This window comes from Hirundo rustica, chromosome Z (assembly GCF_015227805.2).
Source record: "Hirundo rustica isolate bHirRus1 chromosome Z, bHirRus1.pri.v3, whole genome shotgun sequence".
Classification (NCBI taxonomy): Eukaryota; Metazoa; Chordata; class Aves; order Passeriformes; family Hirundinidae; genus Hirundo; species Hirundo rustica.
The window spans coordinates 32,892,036-32,912,952 of NC_053488.1; the positions used below are offsets into that span (position 1 = coordinate 32,892,036).

General features: G+C 35.4%; 1 protein-coding gene across 1 annotated transcript in view; it reads left to right on the top strand.

Annotated features, from left to right (window-relative positions):
• Positions 1–20,917, top strand: part of CCDC171 (coiled-coil domain containing 171) — a 164,957-nt gene that overhangs the window by 104,095 nt on the left and 39,945 nt on the right. Inside the window, exons 23-25 of the mRNA XM_058424068.1 lie at positions 4,899–5,044; positions 7,673–7,727; positions 19,738–19,869. Coding sequence (XP_058280051.1) covers positions 4,899–5,044; positions 7,673–7,727; positions 19,738–19,869 — 333 coding nt within the window. The remainder of the gene's footprint in view (positions 1–4,898; positions 5,045–7,672; positions 7,728–19,737; positions 19,870–20,917) is intronic.

Below are 20,917 nucleotides of genomic sequence, written 5' to 3' on the forward strand. Positions count from 1 at the left end.
GTGAGAAGTGTAAATCCATCTTATTTCTTGATGCAGGTCTCAATGTACTTCTTAGATGCGTTTAATTTTTTTTTTTAAGTATTGATGCTCAGTCTCAGTTATGAATGGGATTTTTTTGTCGCAGAACCTTTTTCACTAAGATTTTTAATCTACTCTTTTGATGGAAGCATCATAATTTTTATTTCTTCCTGATAGATAAAAACTCCTTTCAAAAAACATCCGGTGGAATTTCAGCTGTATAATTTGATTTGATGTATTTGGTTTGCATTGCAGCAGTGCACACTAAAAATATGGTAAACATTAAATATTAATGTAGCTTGTTGTACCAGTTGGATTTGAACCATTTGAAACTACAGACTTCTTTAGGTTACTTATGGAATTCTGAGGGACACTCAGAGATCATTATGTTTGCCAGCAAGGATAATGGGAAGCATGTTTAAAGTGGTCAAGGAAGGGATGCTGTCTAAACTTTCTATACTTTTTTATATTGTGAAATTTTATTACTTGTGAGTGTAGGACAGCTTTCAGAATTTTTTTTTAAAGTAATATTTTGCATCTAAATAGAGAATATACATATAAAACTTCATCCGAAAGAGAAAATCTTCAGTTTCACAAATTAGTTCATTATACACATACTGCAGTGTATTTGCATATTTTGTACTGCTGTGTTGTGTTTGTGTAATTTAAATCTAATTTACTAAGCAGTTTGATCTAGCTTTAGTTGATCCTGGAAAATACCATCACAGTATAAATGTGTCACACATGCTTTGCATGAATTTAAACTCTATGACTGTCATTGTTCACCTAGAGTGATCGTCCATCTGTTATCTTTCTAACAGAGTCCTTTTTATATGTAAAAAATGACACTATTAAACTTTGATTTCTTTTTTGTAATGGGCTTTGAATAAAAAGAACCTTCACAGCAAAACCTAAACTTGTTAAAGGAAGTTTTTGGAAGGACGAAACCATCAGACAGCCAATGAGGTTTTTCTTCAGTGCTATCAGAGTTTGCTGTTCTCTCCAACAAATTTTTCATGCTTAATTTGTGAGAGAAATAAGGTCTAAATCTAAATGTCTCTAAAGGAAATTCCTTCTAAAGATTCTGAGGAAAACTCTACTGATCTATGAGATTTTGTCAGACTGGAGAGAAGGGAGTGCAGTGATGTCTGAAGTAGGACTTGAATGACTGCAAACCTGAGAAAGACAGGTAACTGGCATTATAATGGATGTTAATAAATTGGAGTTTAGCTTCTAAGTTAGTTCAGAATCACTTGTACTTGAAAGTGAAAGCTCAGCATCTTCACAGAACTATGTGCAAGCATACTAGGCTTTTAAACCCTCATTTTTCTTATCATAGTTAGCCTCAACTTTCTAACAGTTGTAACTGTCCATAGAAAACATTTCAAGATAAATGCATTATCAGGTTTTGAAATTTTCTTATTTTTGTAAATACTAAGACCTGGGGGGCAAAATAAAGGCTATATTGTGGATTAAGTGAAATATCTCAAGGCTGTGCTTTTCTGATAACTGAACCTGAAGTGACCTTTCTCAGACACAATTACAGAGCTGTATGTTTTTCCTTTAATTTCATCAGGGGTTTAATTAGTATACAAATAAAACTTCCCTTATCTTCCTTTCTACCTAATTGGCTTGTCTTTGCTTATATATGAAGAATGTGAAAATGGGCTGTAATTAGGGTGACCGTGTTAACCTTTTTTTCTCAAATGTACCGTTGCCTAAAGGCCTCAAAGCCTAAAACCAGTGCTTTGGATTATTGCTTTGCAATCACTATGGCTCTCCCATAGGTTTTCTCATGAGCAGAAGGGCTTTGGGTGCTGCAGATTCCCACTGCTTAACGGGATCTTCATTCTTCTCCCCACTAAATGTTTATTGATTATCTCACTGCTCCACACTCAGCCTCCAACAACTTAATATCAGGTGACAGTCAGGAGAGTTCTCCAAGTAATTAGAGTGGAGCATTGAGGGAACAATTAGGAGCAGAGTTATTAAACTTGATTTATCCTATTCTCTCCTGAACACTTTCTTGGATATCAGAACATCACACTTCCACAATCTACTCTAGCTGAGAAATTAGTGGCTAACCTGCTGCTTATCATTGTTGCCTTGCTACCTTGAGGCACACCCTCTTGGTTTCAGTCACTCAGCTGGAAATATTAGAGTCCATAAAGTTTATCAAGGGTTTTAATTAGATCAATCTGAAGAAGCAAAAGAAGAGGCTTACCAGCCACTATTTTATAGTACACCACATTGTATTTGAACATTTCCAAAGCTTGACTTAAACCCACAGTAGCAAGAAGCTTCAAGTAATTGCTGAAACTTCTGGAGTGCTAAAATCAGTTTCTATTTTGCTTTGATATTGAAATATAACTAGTAGATAAAGTCTAAATCTTTTAGAGATTTCTGGAAATAATGGGGTTCCTTGTGAATATAATAGAGCAGCTTTTCAGTGAGATACTTGATTTAACCATTTCTATGTTGCTTCATCACCAGCTAGCATGGATTGCTGATCATGGCCCTTAAAAAAGTTAGGCCCTGCTATTGCCTCATTAATTGTCATGTGCTTGCAATGAGTAATCTAGATCAGTTAACAGCTCACAGAAGATTTTAACTAGTGGGTCTTTTCACTGTTTGTGGTCAGGATTTAAAGATTTATGTGAGAGCAGACAAGTCTTCAACCCCTGCAGATGGATATCCATAATAAAAATGAAATAAATATGCATAATGTTCCTATTATCCCGTCTGTCTCTACTCTTTTAGACTGCTAGCATCTTGCGGCCAAAATCCATTCAACAGCATCTACATCAAAAATTTCTTGCATCAAAATATTAGTAGCAGAAACTACTTAAAACTAGATTTTTCAATCAGGTCGGAAACTGGGTTAGACCAAATAGTGGTAACAGAGACCTTGTTCTGTGTTCAAATATAGTCGATTTGTCAAAGGTGGGAATATGGTCTGGGGGTTACTTGACTTGGTTTTCAGAACTCTTTCCTCAATAATGAAAGCAAACAGTTAACACAGAACACAGTAATTGGAAGAAGATAATGGTGTGGTTTTTTGTTTTTTGTTTTTCTTTCTTTCTTTCTTTCTTTCTTTCTTTCTTTCTTTCTTTCTTTCTTTCTTTCTTTCTTTCTTTCTTAATTAGAGATGGATCCTCTTATCTATGCTAATTCACATTTAGGTTCTTGGAAATAAAATTTCTGAAAATCTGATAATTCACTAAGTCATCTGTTGCAATAGGACTTAGATAGCTGCCAGTGGCTTTAGGGTAGCATTTTTGAAAGCAAGATTCTGATTTTGAATATCCTTGTGCAGTGGATGAATGCTATCTCTGTGTTTATCTTTTCTTAGGGGAAATATATCAATTGTTTATTGACAATGAGTACATAAGAGTAAAAATAGAATCGTTCAACCTGGAGTCATTTGAACAACAATAATAATATTTCTGGTCTTAGAGTTTCTTGAATAAACTTTTCTCTCTCTCTCTCTCTCTTTCTTTTTTTTTTTTTTTTTTTTTTTTTTTTTTTTTCCTACAGTTGTGATTAATTTCAGCCTAGATTTTGTAAATTCATGAACAAGAGTTCAAGTAATAGTGCTGTACCTTCCAAATACACCACCATTGAAATAACTGGTTGCCTTTTCTCTTTAGTAATGTTAGAATATTTATGCCAGTCCACAGATTACAGTTTATTTTGCAGAACTATGCAGTCCTATGCTGTAGACTGCTATTTTATAGGCATTTTCTCTATCATAATGCTTTTTGAAGGGCCTCTGACCCTTAAAGAAGTCAGAAAGTTCTTCAGATTAGTTGAGTTTTCATCACCCTCCAAATTTTTATCAGCGTTTTGTATATCCTGTTCTTCATACTCATCCACGGCATAGTACATCTCCATGTTCCACAGTCCAGGACGAGTATTGAGTACAAATTATGCAGTGTATTCTTAGAATTTAAGCAGAAAATATACCCATAAATTTTGAAAAAAAGGTGTGCAAGAGCTCGGTCTTGCAACTGTGCAGCCTTCTCTTCTATGTTTTAGAATCTATCAGGAAATACGCTATGTGTAAAAAAATGTTTATAGCCGCCTATTATAATTTCTTCCTATAAAGGCAATTAACAGCTGTAAGTAAAATGTAACATGTAACAAATTATGAAATCAAATTATTAATATTCCAGTCTATAAAGATATTGATTTATCCCAGCAGAAAGGAGTAGCAACCAGCCAGGTTCTGTATTAATTAGTCCTGTGTGCAATTTTTCACCTATTGGATTAATCTGAATTGATTAAAGCATGTTGTGTTAATTCTAAGCCAGAGAGAAATGTTTCAAAAATACACATACTATTTTGCGTATTGGGAAACTAATGTTAAAATAGTAAAAGCACCATAACATAGATTGTATTTGATGCACTAACAGAGAATATGAGATTATTTATTCTACTGAAATTTCTGAACAGAGCAGAATATTTAAATAAATGCTTCTATGTTTATCCCCTTCCTTTGTGAATTCCTTTCTTTAATGTTTATTTTAAATTAAGTTTTGAGAATATTCTGTGTTCTTTAAAGCTGTACTCTTGATTATTTCCTTCATGTTTAGATCTGGTATTTAGAGTAAATAGAGTACTTGTAGCATACTGTATGTCCCTGCTTGATCAAAAAATCCTTTTATTTTATTAATATATTTGTACACAGTCAATATACTAAAAACTGGGGGTTTCTGAGTCGGTAATATTTTTGCTAGAGAATTCATAAAACCTTTGTATGCCATGGTCCAAATTTACTACACAGTCAGTCTGTTTTCCACTTTGTTTAATAGCCTATGGCATAAACTGAAGTTAATTATTTGGGCTGACAAGTAACTCTGCTTTCTGTCTGCTTGCAGGGTCTCTCTGAGGCAACGATAGAGCTGAGAAGAAGAGATCGATTTCTGCGTCAGCAAAATAGACTTCTTACCCAGCTGGAGCAGGACAAGCGTCGACTGAGCAAGAGCATCCGTGATGCAGAGAGTGCCCTCTGCATGGCAGTGAAGTGAGTACTGAGACCTTGGGGAGATCACTTAAAACGGACAAAAGATCAATTCTTGCTTTCATGCACAGGGTTTTAGCCTTGACTAATGTAATGCTAGAAAACAAAAGTATATCTGCCTCTCTTTGAAATTCAGTGATAGTCTTCAAAAAAGAAAATTGTTAATTCAAGATACTACATGTTATGTTTTATGTAGTTATACCATAATAGTGCTACAAATTCTTGGTCCAAAATGCATAAGCATTTTGTCTTCCAATTACCATACTGATTTGACAACATTTCTTTGGTAGATCCTTCACGTTCTGTTTGTTTAAGAAATTATTGCTTGTTCTAAAGGGGCTGAAACTCATCTTGGACCTGGGATTATCTGTGAAATAGTATAGATACTTCTGCTGATTTTGGAGAGTTTTGGATTTAGATGTAAGCCTCATGCCTTTTTATACTATAACTTGAAGAGTGGAAGGAAATGTTCAGGGACCATTTTTGAAAGTATTGGTAGTCAAAAGCTGTTCCATTGAATTGAATGAGATTATTACTAACCTCTTAGAGTTATACAGTCAGATAAAATTATAAATCCTTTTAGACTTTGTTATCTATTACTGTTACAGTGGTATGCACTTTGAATATTATTGGTTCATGGACAAGATTTAAAAAAGGTTCAATTTAAAATTAAAATTTCTCATTATACCTGGGGTAGATTTGACCTCTGAAGAACAATAGCTTAGAAGCTTTAAGGGGCTTATGCACCAGCAAAATAATGTAATTAATATAGTTATTAGTGATATGTTTAACAAGCTAATTAAAATTACAAATATTGTTTGGTATAAGTGTATCAAAGTAGATTATGACCTGAAGAAGGATCTGTTCTCAAAAGCCTTCTCCTTTTCACCCTGCCTCAACCTATTTTATGCACTCCAGTAAGGATCATTCCCTGTGGCCATTCTTATATTCAGAAAAGACTTTTTTTAATGTGAAAACTCCCAAACCAATCATTGTTCTACCAACTCTTCATAACAAGTGCAAGTGTCATTTTCTTCCTTTGGAACATGTAAGCAAAGTAGGTAAATAGACTTTGGTCTTATTTGGAAAATCTTATTTTAATATCTATTCTATGACCTGAGTGACTGTAGGCAATGCATGGGTGTCTTCCAATTTTTTTCCTAAATTTTTGTAGAGTTGTAAAGGACAGCAAGATGTCCAGCTTGTTCTGAGAACGGCTGTCTTGATTTTCTTTTAGTGGTGGCTAGCAGTTCTTTCCACTTTCCTCCTGAGTGAGAAGCAATATTAATTAGAAGTGTCTGAAACAGTGGAACCTGACAAAAATACGGTAGTTTTTTTGTAATTTCTCTGTATTGTGGTTTAACCCCAGCCAGCAACCAAATACTCTGTCAATCTAGTCCAAAGAAAGGCAGGGTTCTGAAGAGATAAAAGTCTATGTGATTTTATTAGGAATGTAAAGGCCAGTTCCACTCTTCTGGCCACCTTCCTGTATTTTCTGTTAATATAGTATGAATCAAGAAATGAAAAAGCAGCCATTATTCCATGGGGAAGAAAGTCATGATTTTGACTGGAGAAAAGGAGGCTGAGGGAGGACCTTGTTGCTCTCTATAGCTACCTGAAAGGAGGTTCTAGTGAAATGGGGCTTGGTCTGTTCTCCCAAGTAGCAAGTAATAGGACAAGAGGAAATGGCCTCAGGTTGTGCCAAGAGAGGTTTATATTGAATATTAGGAAAAGATTCTCTCCTGAAAGTGTTGTCAAGCATTGGAATAGGCTGCCCAGGGAAATTGTAGAGTCTGGAGGTTTTTAAAAGATGTGTAGAAGTGGCCCTTGGGGACATGGTTTAATGGTGGGCTGGGCAGTGCTGAGATAATTGTTGGACTCAGTGATCTTAAAGGTATTTTCTAACCTAAATCATGCTGATTCGATGGATTCTGGTTTGTGAAAGCTTAAACAAAATACACACATAGTTGACAAAATAAGAGACAGTCCTGGAATACTGAGGTGAATTAACTTTTCTAATTTTCTGGCACAGATTCCATTTGACTTCCTGTGGTGTTTTGTTGGTCATGCTGTCTTTTCTCCTTAGTCATATGGTGTTATGCAGATTTGATTCTACTTCTGTCAGTCATGAATTGAGGCCATGGTTTTTCATGATGGCATAACTGATAAGCGGTAGCTTTCTTACTGAATCCCTAATCTACAAAAGGGCATTAGAGAATTGTTTCATTCTCCAAACCTCCCTATTGTAAGGATAGGATCCTTGGCTGGACTTTTGGAAATGTGCGAGAATGTATTCTCTTCCTGCTAGAACACTACATTCAACATGCCTTTTATATCTAAAACTCTCCAGGAACATGATAGTTATTCATTAACATGCCTGTAATTACAGCTAGTTTAATTGATAGTCCACAACAGAAGCAAATTTCATATGGAAATATGCCAAATAGTGGTACATGAACTATTTTTTAAGGTTTGCATTGGGGATATAAAAAGGAGAGACAAAAAAATAGTACTTTGAGCTATCAACAATTATTTGAAAATACATGATAGTTTAAAAGTAGCAGAAAATTAATTTCTAAATCACGTAAGTTTCAGTTCTATGATTTACCTCTTTTTTTTCTCTTGTAATAGAGACAGAGAATTGATCATTAGTCATATGAAAGCTGTAGAAGACACTCTTCATAAGGTAAGAATTTAAATTGATTCCTCTGAATGCTATTTCTAAACATACCAAAGTTTTACCACTGCTTTTGCTCAGGGAAGGAGAGGAGTAGAAATTGTAAGGTGGCTTCCTTTTCCTAGAGTTTATTTCCCTCTTCAACTTCTTTTATCCTAAAAAGCTGTTCATTTTAGTGAAATAAAATACAATATTGTAGTACACGAACTTCATATTTCTAACTACAAAACTTACTACAAAATCCTCTTTCCTTCCCTTAATCACTGAGAGGACTATTTCTGGTTACCAAGTGAAGACTATTGAACACCCAAACAGCTGACAGTTTCTGTGGAGTTAAGTCTGTGCCATGTAAGTCAGAGGTCATTTGGTGATGTCACATGCATGGTGGCCATAAAACATACGGCTTTCTACCTGCTGCTTTAGTCTTTGATACATGATAAAGCATACGGAAAGGACATTAAGTTGTAACCTGTAGTCAGAAACTTTGATAATATTTTTAGGATATTTTTAAAATTGAGTAATAATCTTAAGTAGTCTCTTTGACTTGCACAAATTTGACCTGGTATAGCATTATTTAAAAGCTTGTATATTAATTATTTAGGCAAAAAGGAATGTTTTTAACAGTATCTCTAGTTGTTGATTGTTTTATAACTGGTTTTAGTCTAGAGCAACACAGAGCAAAGTAAGTGTTTTTATTACCTTGGAGTGTTAATTTCCCTTATCATATCTTGGATTCACCGCAACATGGGAATCTATTCTTCATTTTAGTTTCTGTGTTCACCAAAACTAAATTAATTTTAAGATACCTTTTCCAAGTCTTTCTTTCCTATAATGTTCAAAAAAGTGACAGAACATAAAACTGTATATTTTAGCTACAGCAAACTGTGCTGGTACAGACCGTCTTGCTTCTTGCCCCCACTTTTTTCGTACTGGCTTCTTTCAAGCTTAAAAATTTATGTAATACAGAAAGTGTTGTGTTTTTGCCGTAAGAGATACATGTGATGTCCTTGGCATTCAGAATTTATCATTCTGGACTGCAAGGTTACATTTTGGTTTTGAAAGCAATGCTGTTATATGCACAAGGATTGAAGTGTTTGGGGAAAGGCTATAGAGAAGGTCACATGCTTAGTACTGATTAACCTGATGCAATGAATGAGTGAGAAACAGCCATCTTATTTTTGAAAATCTTAGTTACCATATTGTTTCTTGATTCTTGATGTACATAGCTGTTAGGCCCACATAACACATTAGTGAGTAGCAAAATAATTTATCCTTTCTGATTTGTCAACCTAAAGAATGAGGAAAACATAAGAATTAGAAATGCCAAGATGCATTTCAGCAGGAACTAAAAAAATTGATTGTAAATAATTAAAAATTTGGCATACTATTTCTCCTAGAAGAAGAAAGGGAAATTATTGATTTTGTTTGGGAAGTATCTGATATATAAACCCTACATCATAATGGTAACTAATTACCTAGCATTAGTGAACATGGCTTATGTGTAAACTATAAAGTTTACACTGTTGTTCTTAAAGGTTTTCTCAGTAAAAAATCAGAACATGAAGAAATGGATTGCATACTAGTAAAGAAACTATAAGCCTTTCTTTCTCCACTAGAAATTCTGGGAATTACTTTTGTTTTAAGAAAAGAAATCAAAAGAAAATGGGTAAAGTTCAGAATCAACTGAAGTTAAAGTACTACTATTAGCTGCAGCTTTACTTATGGGAGTTTGAAATGGAAGGTTTTCATATTTCTGTGTTGATGTATTCATGAGCAAATATCCACAGAATTCCACTGCATCACTTCAGGATCTGTATTATTAATGCATAATGCTAAATTTTTACCTGTAGATCTCAGAGGGATTTTACAGACATCCTTGGTAATCCTAGTTAGACTCAGGAATAAGACAGTATTCTCTGATCCATTAAAGTGGCCTCATTCCTCTCCATATTCTATCCCTACAAGAATTCCAGAAATCAGCAATATAGGTAGAAGATCACCTGCCCTTGGGTATAGTGAGGTATAACATTCAGCAAACAAAAATAAGAGAAATCAGAGCCAAGGGAATTGATCTCTTTGCATGCTTCTAATATACCAGTAGACCAGGGATCATTTACACCACTTTCTGCCCCACATTGTGACTGGATGGAATGTCTAGTATCATACATTTGACTTTGCCAAAAAGTGCTTGGGTATGCTTGTGCCTAGAATGACTCTTTCAAGACCATTGCAGAGCTACCTTTTTAATCTTAATGAATATTTATGAAGCAAAGCTGTTGAAGAACTTGAGCACTGGATATGCTAAGAGAGAAAATATTTTTAGCAACTAGTTTCATGTCCTTCATAAATTACAAGATGTTCTATAGAAGGTCATTTTTTGTCTTACCCTGGGTCATGTCACATTAGCTATCTTTATCCTACTCCTTGAGCTGAATTATTTCCACAAAAGTTCCTGATAAAATACTAGATCTTTCTTCATCTTATACCACCTAGGTATATAGGACAAATACTTAAATGCAAAGTGGATGTTTTTCAAATTTTAAAAAAACAAAACAGAATATCACCAAGGACAAACCTCAAGAGGATTATAGTTTGGTTCAGTTTTATTTTCAAAATACTGAAGATGACCAAAAGGTAATAGCAAAATGATAGCAGAAATAAGTATAGTTTTACTGAGTGATGAAAAGAAATTCCATCTACTTGAAGTTCAAACATAAAGAATTTCTTTAAAAGTCTTCTAATAAAAAGAAAAATAATTTAAGAACATGTCTTATTTTAAAAGCCATGGACAGTCCTTTTTTTAAGTATGAAAAATAAGTTATTTCTTGAAACATTTTCCCCTCAATAAATTTAGATTATTTTTGTTATAAATAAACCCTTGTTATGCTTGCTGATAAACTGTATTCTATTGCTATCTTCTTCTTTATTTCTTAATATTCTAGTTACATAAACAGTGTAAGAGACATTAGATCTATTAATTTTCTATAACTGGATTCCTTAATATGTGTAGTTAATCATCTGTTAGTTATGGTAATAATGTAAAGGTTGTGGATTCAATCCCTTCATGGACCAGTCATTTAAGAGTGGACTTCATAATCTTCATGAGTGCCTTCCAGCTCAGAATATTCTGTGATTCTGTGATCCTGTTATCCCATCAGAGGAAGAAATAATTTTACACTATCTCTACTAAAATCTTTGGCCTTCCCCTTGTATTGCTTCTCAGTTTGAGTGCTTCTTTTAGGTTAGCCTTGGCCAGCAGCCAGATGCCCACTCAGATGATGTCTCAGTCCTCCTCAAGAGGACAGAGGGATAAAACAGGATGAGAATGCTCATGTGTTGAGATCTAGAGCCATTGCATAGTAGTTATCATCACAGGTAAAACAGCTAACTTGGGGAAATTATTTTAATTTATTTTTGAAATAGACTTGCATAGTTAGAAACAATTAAAACATTAGCATTACCCTGCCTTTTAATCTCACTTTCACTTATGACTGCTCTGCTCATACTATGAGGCATAGGGGTTGCAGTCAGGCCACAGCAACTCCTCTCTGTTGCTCCTACTGCCTCATGCTGTTGCCCTGCATCACTGTGGGCTCTCCATGTGGGCTGCCATCTCTCAAGAATATCTGCTTAAGCATGGACTCTCCATGGACTTCAATTCCTTTGGGAACTATCCTGAAGGATTTCCTGGACCTGCTCTGATATGTGATTCTACATGGAATATGGTGTGGACAAATGCTCCAGCATAGTCCTCTTTCTGTGCTATAGGGAAATACCCAATCCAGTGCCGTAAGTGTTTCTGCCCCACTTCTTCTCTTTGATATTCAGTCTTTTTCTTCCCTCCTTCTCTCCCTCTGTGATGGGTTTTTCTCATTATTAAATTCATTTTCACAGAGGGGCTGCCAGCAGGGCTGTGGGGCTTAGCTGTGACCTGTGGTGGGTCTGGAACCAGAGGTGTATGGAACAAACTTTGTTCTGCTCTCATCTGTCCTCACAGAGGCTGCACCTGGTACATTGCTATAGCTGCTTTCTTTTCAAACTGCCTAAATTCCTGTTCTCTACATTTAGCCTGTGCTACACACCACCATGGAAAGTCATTCTAGCAAATCAGCCTTCGCAGCGACAGAACATTGTTTGTTTCTCCTTGTACTCATAACTATCAAAATCTTGACAAGCTTAGTCTATCATAGTTTTCAGCCTGTCCTTGGCTGTTTTAGCAGGTTATTAAAATACAACATACTCACTGTTTTTCCCAATGCCAGTTAGCAACCTACTCATTCTGACACTTTGGGACATGCCAAGGATCAAAGCAGCTATCCAGTGTGCTCCTTTCCTTCTGGCACTTGGTCAGAAAAATTACTCTTTGTCCACTTTTGTAGTGCACTTCATTTCTGCTGATTGAAAGGTTCATATGCTAGCTAGTAGAACAACTTCCATGCAGACCTGTCAGCAGTTGTGCCTTAAATTCCTTCCACTGCTGTGTTTCATTGCTTCACTGCCACCCGTGTCGTCTCCTCTGAAATGCCCCTAAATTGTTGCTCTGCGAGATCTAGGTCCCATGATTCTATCAGCTGGAAAAAAATATGAACACTGTATCATACATCCCATTATATATTTGTAAAAAATACAAGAACAGAATTATCTTTCTTTATCTAATTTAATGGTTTGTTTTTTATAATACAGCACATATAATACAGTTTTATAATACAGTTGGAGATGGGGTGGGGCCATTGAACACTTGAGGATTAGTAGGGTTGTAGCAGTAGATTGTTATTTCTGCTGTGGTCCATAGCAATCAAATGCATTTCCTTATGATGACAGTTTTATGGCCTACAAGGAATTAATTTACAATAGGTTTAAGTCCATATACAAGTGACTACATCAGTAAAAACACTCAGTATAAGTGGCAATAATTGTTAGTTGCAGCAAGGAGACCACAAATTGATCAGGTCCTGGAAGAAGAGAATAGTTATGAGACTTAAGTTAGCTGTCTCAGTCAGACTCCAGTAGATATGACCTGACACATTCAGGTATACTGATCAGCCACATTTCTCTCAGTTAACTGGGATCTGTAGTCCATCATAATATTTAGTTATCTCAATAATGATTTAAAAGCCCTTGTTTTAGAGATATCTTTTTTTTTTTTTTGGTGTGTGTGTGGGGGTGTGTGTGTGTGCCTAATCTAATAAAACACTCAATGGTTTTTCTGTGTGTTAGACACATTAATATTAAGAGGGAAGCCTGCCTCTGTGTGTGTTCAAAGTCTGTCCATCACTGTGGTCCTGGGTTGTTCTCAGCTGACAAGCCTGTTGAAACAGTGAGTATGTGTACATGCAAAAAAAAAAAAAAAAAAAAATCACAGAGAAAATCCAATTTAATAGTTAAAACTCTAAATAACTCCTGTAAGAAGTTTACAGTGGGAAACCAGCTATTCTTTTTCTGTGGTAAGAAAAAAATTAAGTAAAAATATTAGTTTTTCTCCTTCTCCATCTCAAATGAGTGCTTCTTAATTTCACTGTTTGATGAATGACTTTTGTTCCCCCTCCTAGCAATATGACTTTTTTGATCCGTGTTCCTTAAGATCAGTTGTGCAGGACATACAGGTGTTAGCACAGCTGGCTTGCTGATGACAACTCTGTCCATATAGCTGTCTAGTGTGTCATCACTCATATTGTTCAGTGTCATTCTGACCTAGTCAAGCTAAAAATGGTACTCCAGCTCAAGAGGGATTTAAAAACCTTCACAAAGTAAAGATAAGACATTGCAGAATGTCATAGCCATGTGCTTAACTGTTTTCAGTTTGGACATATCTAACTAACGAATTTCAGGATTAATTTGTCTTAACATTTTGGTTTTCTTTGTTGGTTTTAGGGTGGTTATTTGTTTTTATTTTGGGGAATGTTTGTTTTGGTTGTTTGACATTGGGGTTTGGGGTTTTTTTGGTTTTGTTTTTTTTGAGTTTTTGTAAAGGCTGAATACTTGTGTATAGTTTGCCTTCAGTAAGAAAAAATCCTTGTTTCCAGAACTGTGGAATTATTGAATACATTAACTGTTATTTTCTCCAGACATAGGTTTGTTTTCAGCCCAAGGTCACTGAATTCTTTTCATAGGGGATGTACTATAGTGCACATCCTGCAGCTACAGAGAAACTTACATGTTGTGATCAACATTTGCGAAAAACCAAGTCTGGATCAAATTAATATCTTATTCAACAGACCACGTAGTGTGTGTATGTAGTAATATGAGAAAGCTTGAATTTATCATATAAGTAAGTCTGGGATGGTACTCTGCTCTGAAAATTAATTTCCATACTCTGGACTAGTCTTGAAGGGGAAAAGAAAAGGGGGAAAAAAGAAAAAAAGGAAAAAAAAAAAACAAAAAAAAACCACAAAAAAAAAAACCCACAAAAAAAAAAAAAAAAAAAAAACCAAACCACGAAAAACGAAAAACAACCAAGCACAACCAAAACATCAGTTTTATGAGATATGTCTCCTCACACAAACACTGTTATGCAGTAATTAATGCTCTCTTAGAAACCACCTGTGTAATGGCTTATTTTGTAATTAAATACAGGTCTGTATGTCATAAATCAGAAAGGATAGTCACTGAATCAGTATGCTAATACAGAATTTTTTGAGGTTAATGATCAGTATAACTAATTGCAATAATGTTTGGCCACCTACACTAAGGTATGCCAAAATGCTATTTAAACCTCTACTATCAACAGAAGTCAGACCCTTAGATTTGATGATGTATTTCTTCCTTTGATGAATGGACATGCAATGATGTGATGGCTTTTAATGACTATTCAAACCTAACTAGGATGGCCATGTAACAAGTATCCATTCAACTGTTTCCTTTTCCCTCCTATAAGACACTCTTGTCTAAGCAAAATATATTGTGATTTGGTGTAGTTTGGTTTTATCCCTCTCAGGGAAAACAAAGAAAGGTTTGATGGGGTGTTCTTGCAGTTCAATTGACTAATTTGGTTCCAAATACCATTTCTCACCTCATTTTCTCTGTAATTGTATCTATAATTTTCCAGGTTTTAGGTACTTGATTTAAAGTGCCTTCAGTTTAATATACACAGTCTTGTCACAAGCAGTCTCTTTACTCCCAGAGTGATGAAATCCTTGATTGCTGAAACATTCTGATGAAAAATATTGTATCTGAAATTATTTAGACCCTCATTCAATAAGATGAATATACACTTTTTGTAGTAATGTCCTTACTTTCAGAGCAGACTTGTGTTGGTGTTAAGCGCAACCAATATTAAGAGATTGACTGTATGATTTGAAGCGTGCTGTGGGATGCACTTCTTTGTATATTAATTGTGCCAAATCCTGCAGCAAATAATTTGGGGTCTGTAATCCCTTAAATGGGTAACACTTAGGTTGATCACTGTTTTCTAGAGAGCCCAAAGTATATGAATGTATCATGAAGAAAATAATCTGTATCAGCAACTTACTTGAAGACTACTCTTATCAAGACTATTCAGTATTATTGTTGGTGCAATTTCCTTCCTGTATATTCACTTGTGTAAGAAAACTTAAACTATTCACACTAAACATGAAAAAAATAAGAAGTGTTCATGAAGGTTTAATTCTATCCAACACTGTATATATTTATTATTATTCTTGGTTCTATGATCATTTGTATAACAGTATAACAAAGACTTGCCCATTCCAAGCAGTTACATAGTAACTTACTTCTGTTAAAATGCTTCCTGTGGCAAAGGACAGTAGATGTGTGTGTTCTTAATCTTCGTAATATGACCCCCACTCTCAATGCTGTCCTGCCAGTAGGGACACTGTTCAGCCAAATAAGCTACATACTTGCAAGACTGCGGTTAAGACTAAGATTTGCATTCAAACTGCTTTCTTCTACTTTAAAAAGTTTTAAACTCGTTTTTGTCTGTTGTATGTCACATGCAGAACACATAGCAGTGTGGTAGAAACCATTTTGCTTTTACTCTTTTGGAGTGATTTTCTAGGAAATTAAAGACAAATAAGCCCCAAAATAAGGGTTGGGGTTTTTTTAATGTTGAGCTGGTGAACTTTGAACTTATAAGATATTCTCATAGATAGCTTACATTGTGAAGTTTATATTCATAAATAATTCTATTGTCTTCTTACCATAAGAAAGAACTGAATTAGGAACAAAATAAAAACTAAAATCTCAGCTTTGTTATACCAGTCAGACAGCAACTGGGAAAAAACATTAGGAAGGGCTGAGCACATTCTATTACCATTTACAACTTGATAGCATTTAGTACCATGTCTCTATTGGCATAACTGGATACACCACATCAAACTGTGCATAGAAAAACCAAAGGGAGCACCAGAGTGGACCGCAGACAAAACTATTATTATCTTGAGCAGTAGAAAATTTTAGAGTTTATTTTTGGACATATAGAATTAGCCCATCTAATTCTACACTTTGGTTTGGTCAATAACATAACTTCAGTTTATTATTCAGTTTCAGCTTTTATCTGAATTAATGAGTACTTTATTGATTTTAAATTGAGCTGCTATAGTGTTGTCTTCTTTGTTGCTCTCCTAATTAATTAAAAAGTTAAACACTGTCATAAGTCACTCTATTTTAAAATGCTATGGGTATTGTAGTAGAGTGTGGATCCATTTGTGATCTTGCCTGTTTTCAGATAGTATTTATATATGTCTAAACTGAAAAATGTAATGATCATATTTAGAAGCATGCTGTCGCAATACTTAACTGTACTCTGTATAAAATCACTCTTGCAGCTTTCCACAGTCTCAGCTAAGTTTTGTTTACCAAAATCAGAAATGGCTAAAAACTTTACTAACGCTGGATAAATATAACTTTATATCATTTTTTATCTATATTAATTTTAGAGTATGGGGAAGTGAAACTGGTTTTAGACATTTTTAATCATTGCAAAGCCTGATTAGCTGATTCAGTGTTTTAGATTTTAACATAAAACTCTGTAGCCTTGGGAGACCTTTCAGACAGAATGGTCTTGCTTTAGATTTCATAGGGAGGGGGGAAAAAAAAGTCATTAAATACAAAAAAAGCTCTGAAAATTGCACTTTAAAGCTTAACTGCATAGGATGATTCTTCTGCCTGTTGAGCTTCCAAAAAAACACTCTTTTAAAAAAGAAATGAAGATACCCATTTTATCTTTGCCACGTGGTTCTGTAATGTAAGTTTGTATGTGTGTATTGTTCTTACTGCATTAGAGAATGAAGAAATGAATAGTTTCCCAGCTCCTGTTGTTTTGTTTCTGGATCTCAGAAAGCCAATAGACAGAAGTTATTAAATTAGTCTTTACTAAGATTTCATACAGATCTGGCCTCTCCAACATGATTCTGTGCAGGCATGGCCATTATCACTTTCCAGTCCTTGAATAGCAGGCAACTTGGAATGTTTTTACTTCTAATGAAACAATGTACTGATATTTGTACAGCATACATCCAGTCTTTTGTTATTACAATTTTTCCTGAACCCTCATGAGTATTTTTCAAAGGAAAAGCCTGTCTTAATTTTCAGTTTCTCAGTATGCATACTGATAATGAGATGTATTCTCTACAATCTAAATATTTACCAACAAAAGAAAATGTTTGGTGTTTTTTTCATTTTAATTGTGAATCCTCATATCAAAAAACATACTCTTAAGAAGCTAATATATACTTTTCTGATGCAGTGATATTATTGGCGTTTATTTACCACAATGCAGCCATTTAAAAAATGGGGTTTCTATTTTATTGTTCAGTGAGTGTCAGATCCCAATACTGAAACAGAGAGTTTGCAACTAATAGGGTTAAAAGGACTTCTACTGTCTGTATTGTGTATATATTATACCTACATTGCTTATACATTGTTTTTTTCCCCGTAGTATTAGCAATCTGCTTTTGTACTTTGGCATAGGGATTTCCCTTGTGAATTTTGTCACAGAAAAAAGAGAATCATCAATATCGCAGTTAAACTTGACTTTCAAAGCTAATAGTATCTCATTTGGGGGCTGAAATTTAATAAATTTTCTTTGATTCTGTTTGAGTTTTTAAACATCAAACAATGAATTGGCCAGGGTGCAGTAAAATATTTAGATCTATTGACTACGGTTCAGAAGGGTAGAAGGCAAAACACTGGTGGTTTGATGTTGATAAATTCTTAGTACCTTAATCCACATTAATGTTTTCTTTTATCTGTGTGCATACTGGCAGCAAAGACACTGAAAAGTTGGTGTATATATAAGCTATAATAATGTAAATCAAGTGTGTGCTTGTCTGTGTGCGTGCATGCATGTGTGTGTATTTAAAACAATGTATTTTGTTATATTCAGCAAGGTTAACATCTGACCAGAATTACACATGCTGACAGAACACTCTAGAGAGTATGTTTGTTCCATAGGACTGTATATCCTGAACCTAGTGCACTATGTGTGCAAAAAATGTGTAGAGGACCTTTCCTGTTATAAAAATTGCATCATAGTGCATATGTTTGGCAGCCACAGGTATTGACAGGAATTCTTTAGGTCAACTTGGGAAATGTAGGGCTCCCTATTCCCACAGAACAGAGGAGCAAATAAAATAAAATCTCTTCTTCTTTGTATCAGTAGATTTGCACATGGTTCTTTCAATCAGAGCAGATTTCAAAGGCTCTGCTATTATTTGAAATCTGTTCACTCATGATCAACATTTTACAAGAATCTAATTTTGTAAGTGGTTACAGAAAAGTAATTTGGGATTTAAAGTGAATAGATTTATGTTTTAATTCACGTTTGGTGCTTTCTTGTGGGCAAGACAACCTCTAACAAAACCCGAAATTTATTAAAATAGTACCTAGTAAATGGTGTTAATTGATTTACATATATTTAGAATATATCTGGTATATGTTTTAGTATATATTCAGTATATGTTTTAGTATTAGATTGTGTATTAGGTCATTAAAACAGTAAATTATTTTTAGCAGTACTCACTATTGCTACTCAATAAATGCAGTATATGCCAAATAAATGGATTTAATCTATTCGTTTATACTAACATATATTTCTATGTGTGTGTATCCATCTGTATTAGAATATAACCTGACTACTAGGATCTCCTGGAGGCAGACGCTGTAAATTTTGTATTAAATAGAATGAAAAATGGGTGGCGGCGTCATACGGTGCGCGAACGTAAGCGGTGTAGCTGTGGAAGGTGCGCGTTAAATAACGTACAATGCCTGTCCCGTGGTGGTAGACAGACGCGCGACATGTCGAGACAGGCCGGGCAGCGCCGCGCTTCCAGGAGCGATCCGGCATTCCCGCTGAGCCGCGCCGTGCCCGAGGACAGCGGCGCGGGCGGCGCTGCGGCGCGCGGCCGGCAGGTGGCACTGCGGCACCAACGGCGCGCGGGCCGGCGGGCGGCCGCCCGACACCGCCCGGACGCGGGCTGTGCGCGCTCTGTGCGGATCCCGGCCCGCCCGCGCCTGGGAAACTGCGAAAAAGTCGATTCGTAACGCTTAGTGCGTTATGTCTTACACCGAGTCCGCAAAAAGCAAGTATTTCTTTATTTGTGGATTAGTCATTTTATTCTGACTTTTGACTGGGTTGTTTCTAAATGAACCTTATTCTGGAGGACGGATACCAGAGTAGACAGGACTCACATGCCAGCTTCTCATTGATTGTGATCACATGAACTTTTTAATTTCACAGCTCCTGTTTGTTTCAGTTAGAAGTACAATTACTGTTTCTTTTCTTACGAGGTTTTTACGGGCGACAGATCTGTGAAATGTATGTGCCAGCTGGGCTGTAGAGCCCTTAGTGTCTTTTCTTCTCATTTCAGACCAGCGGAAGACGCTTTTTCTTCTTAACATTCTCTCCCAGTACTCTGAATTAGAGATTTATTTGCAACGAAAAATCAATTAGTCCTAAATTTATTCATGGATTTCAGGTCCAGCGATCAATGCAAGTCCACTCAGTGGGCTCAAGGGGACCCAGTTCATCCCAGTTAATGTGTCTGAAGGGGAATTACCATTGATGCTGTTTTCTTCCCTTTAGGTCAGAGATCAGGCCTTGTTGCCGTGTTCTGCAGCAGCCACGAATGACTTCACCCTGGAGCTACCCAAACTGCACCTGGAGACCTTTTCAGAGGAAGGGCTGAAGGGCAGGCCAGAGGCTGCAGCATTTCAGGTTAGAGTCTAAAATAATCCTGTTTCTTGTTTTCATTTTTTGCAACTGAGAACAAGAAGCTAGACTGCTCTGAGTGTGTGGAGAAGAAAATGCTTCAAAACTATTGTAGTCAACAGTTGAAAGAGAATAATTTTCATATATGCTGTTGGATGTGGCATTTCAGAGATGATGTGAACTTTTAATTTCGCAGGAATAATGTTAGATAACTGACAGGGATATGACCGTGGAAAAACACAAATTCTGTATTTAAAAATTAATATCTGTTTATCCCACCCCCCTTTCCTCTGCTTAATTTAAGCAAGACAACTAGAAATTAAAAAGGGCAGGGAAAAAAACAAGATTCTTATGCTGCTACTTGGTCAGTATCAGATTTTTTTTTCATACTCCAGTTTTAGAATTAACAATGATCTTTAGGAAGCATAATTCAAAAGAAACTGCTATTTAGAATACTTTAGTTTAGGAGCTATTTTGCTTATGTACGTTTAAATACTTACATGTTACAAAATACTAATTTTATTAGGAGGAAACGGGGGAAAAGAAATTAACTGAAAATATACATATCTTCAGTGTTGAAAATGGAATCTGTGCAATGCCGCCTTATCATTTCTAACTTTGTTATGTCTTCTTCTATACAAACTATGTCTTAGTCTCTATAGCTACGCAGATTACATTTTTGTTAAAAGCAGAATATTTTGTTTTCCCAATGATAGAACAAAAGGTAGAGTGAGCACATACTTCTTTCATTGTGCTCTTCTATCTGAATCAGAGAGAGTAAAAGATAGTCAAGTAAGTGCAAAGATGTTAGGAAACGCAAATACTGCATTCTGTAATAACTCTTTTTAATTTATTGTAGATTTTCAGTTCTAGATGCAGTATATAATTGCAGGAACAGCATCACAAAACCAAACATTCAAGAAAGGCAGATTCTAAACTGAAAATTTCTCACTGTTGCCCTTTTGCATGCATATCTTTCAATAGGAAAAATATAAAAATTGTGTGTTATCATGTTTCCATAATAAAGTAGTAGTATGTAACACCATGAACTTCC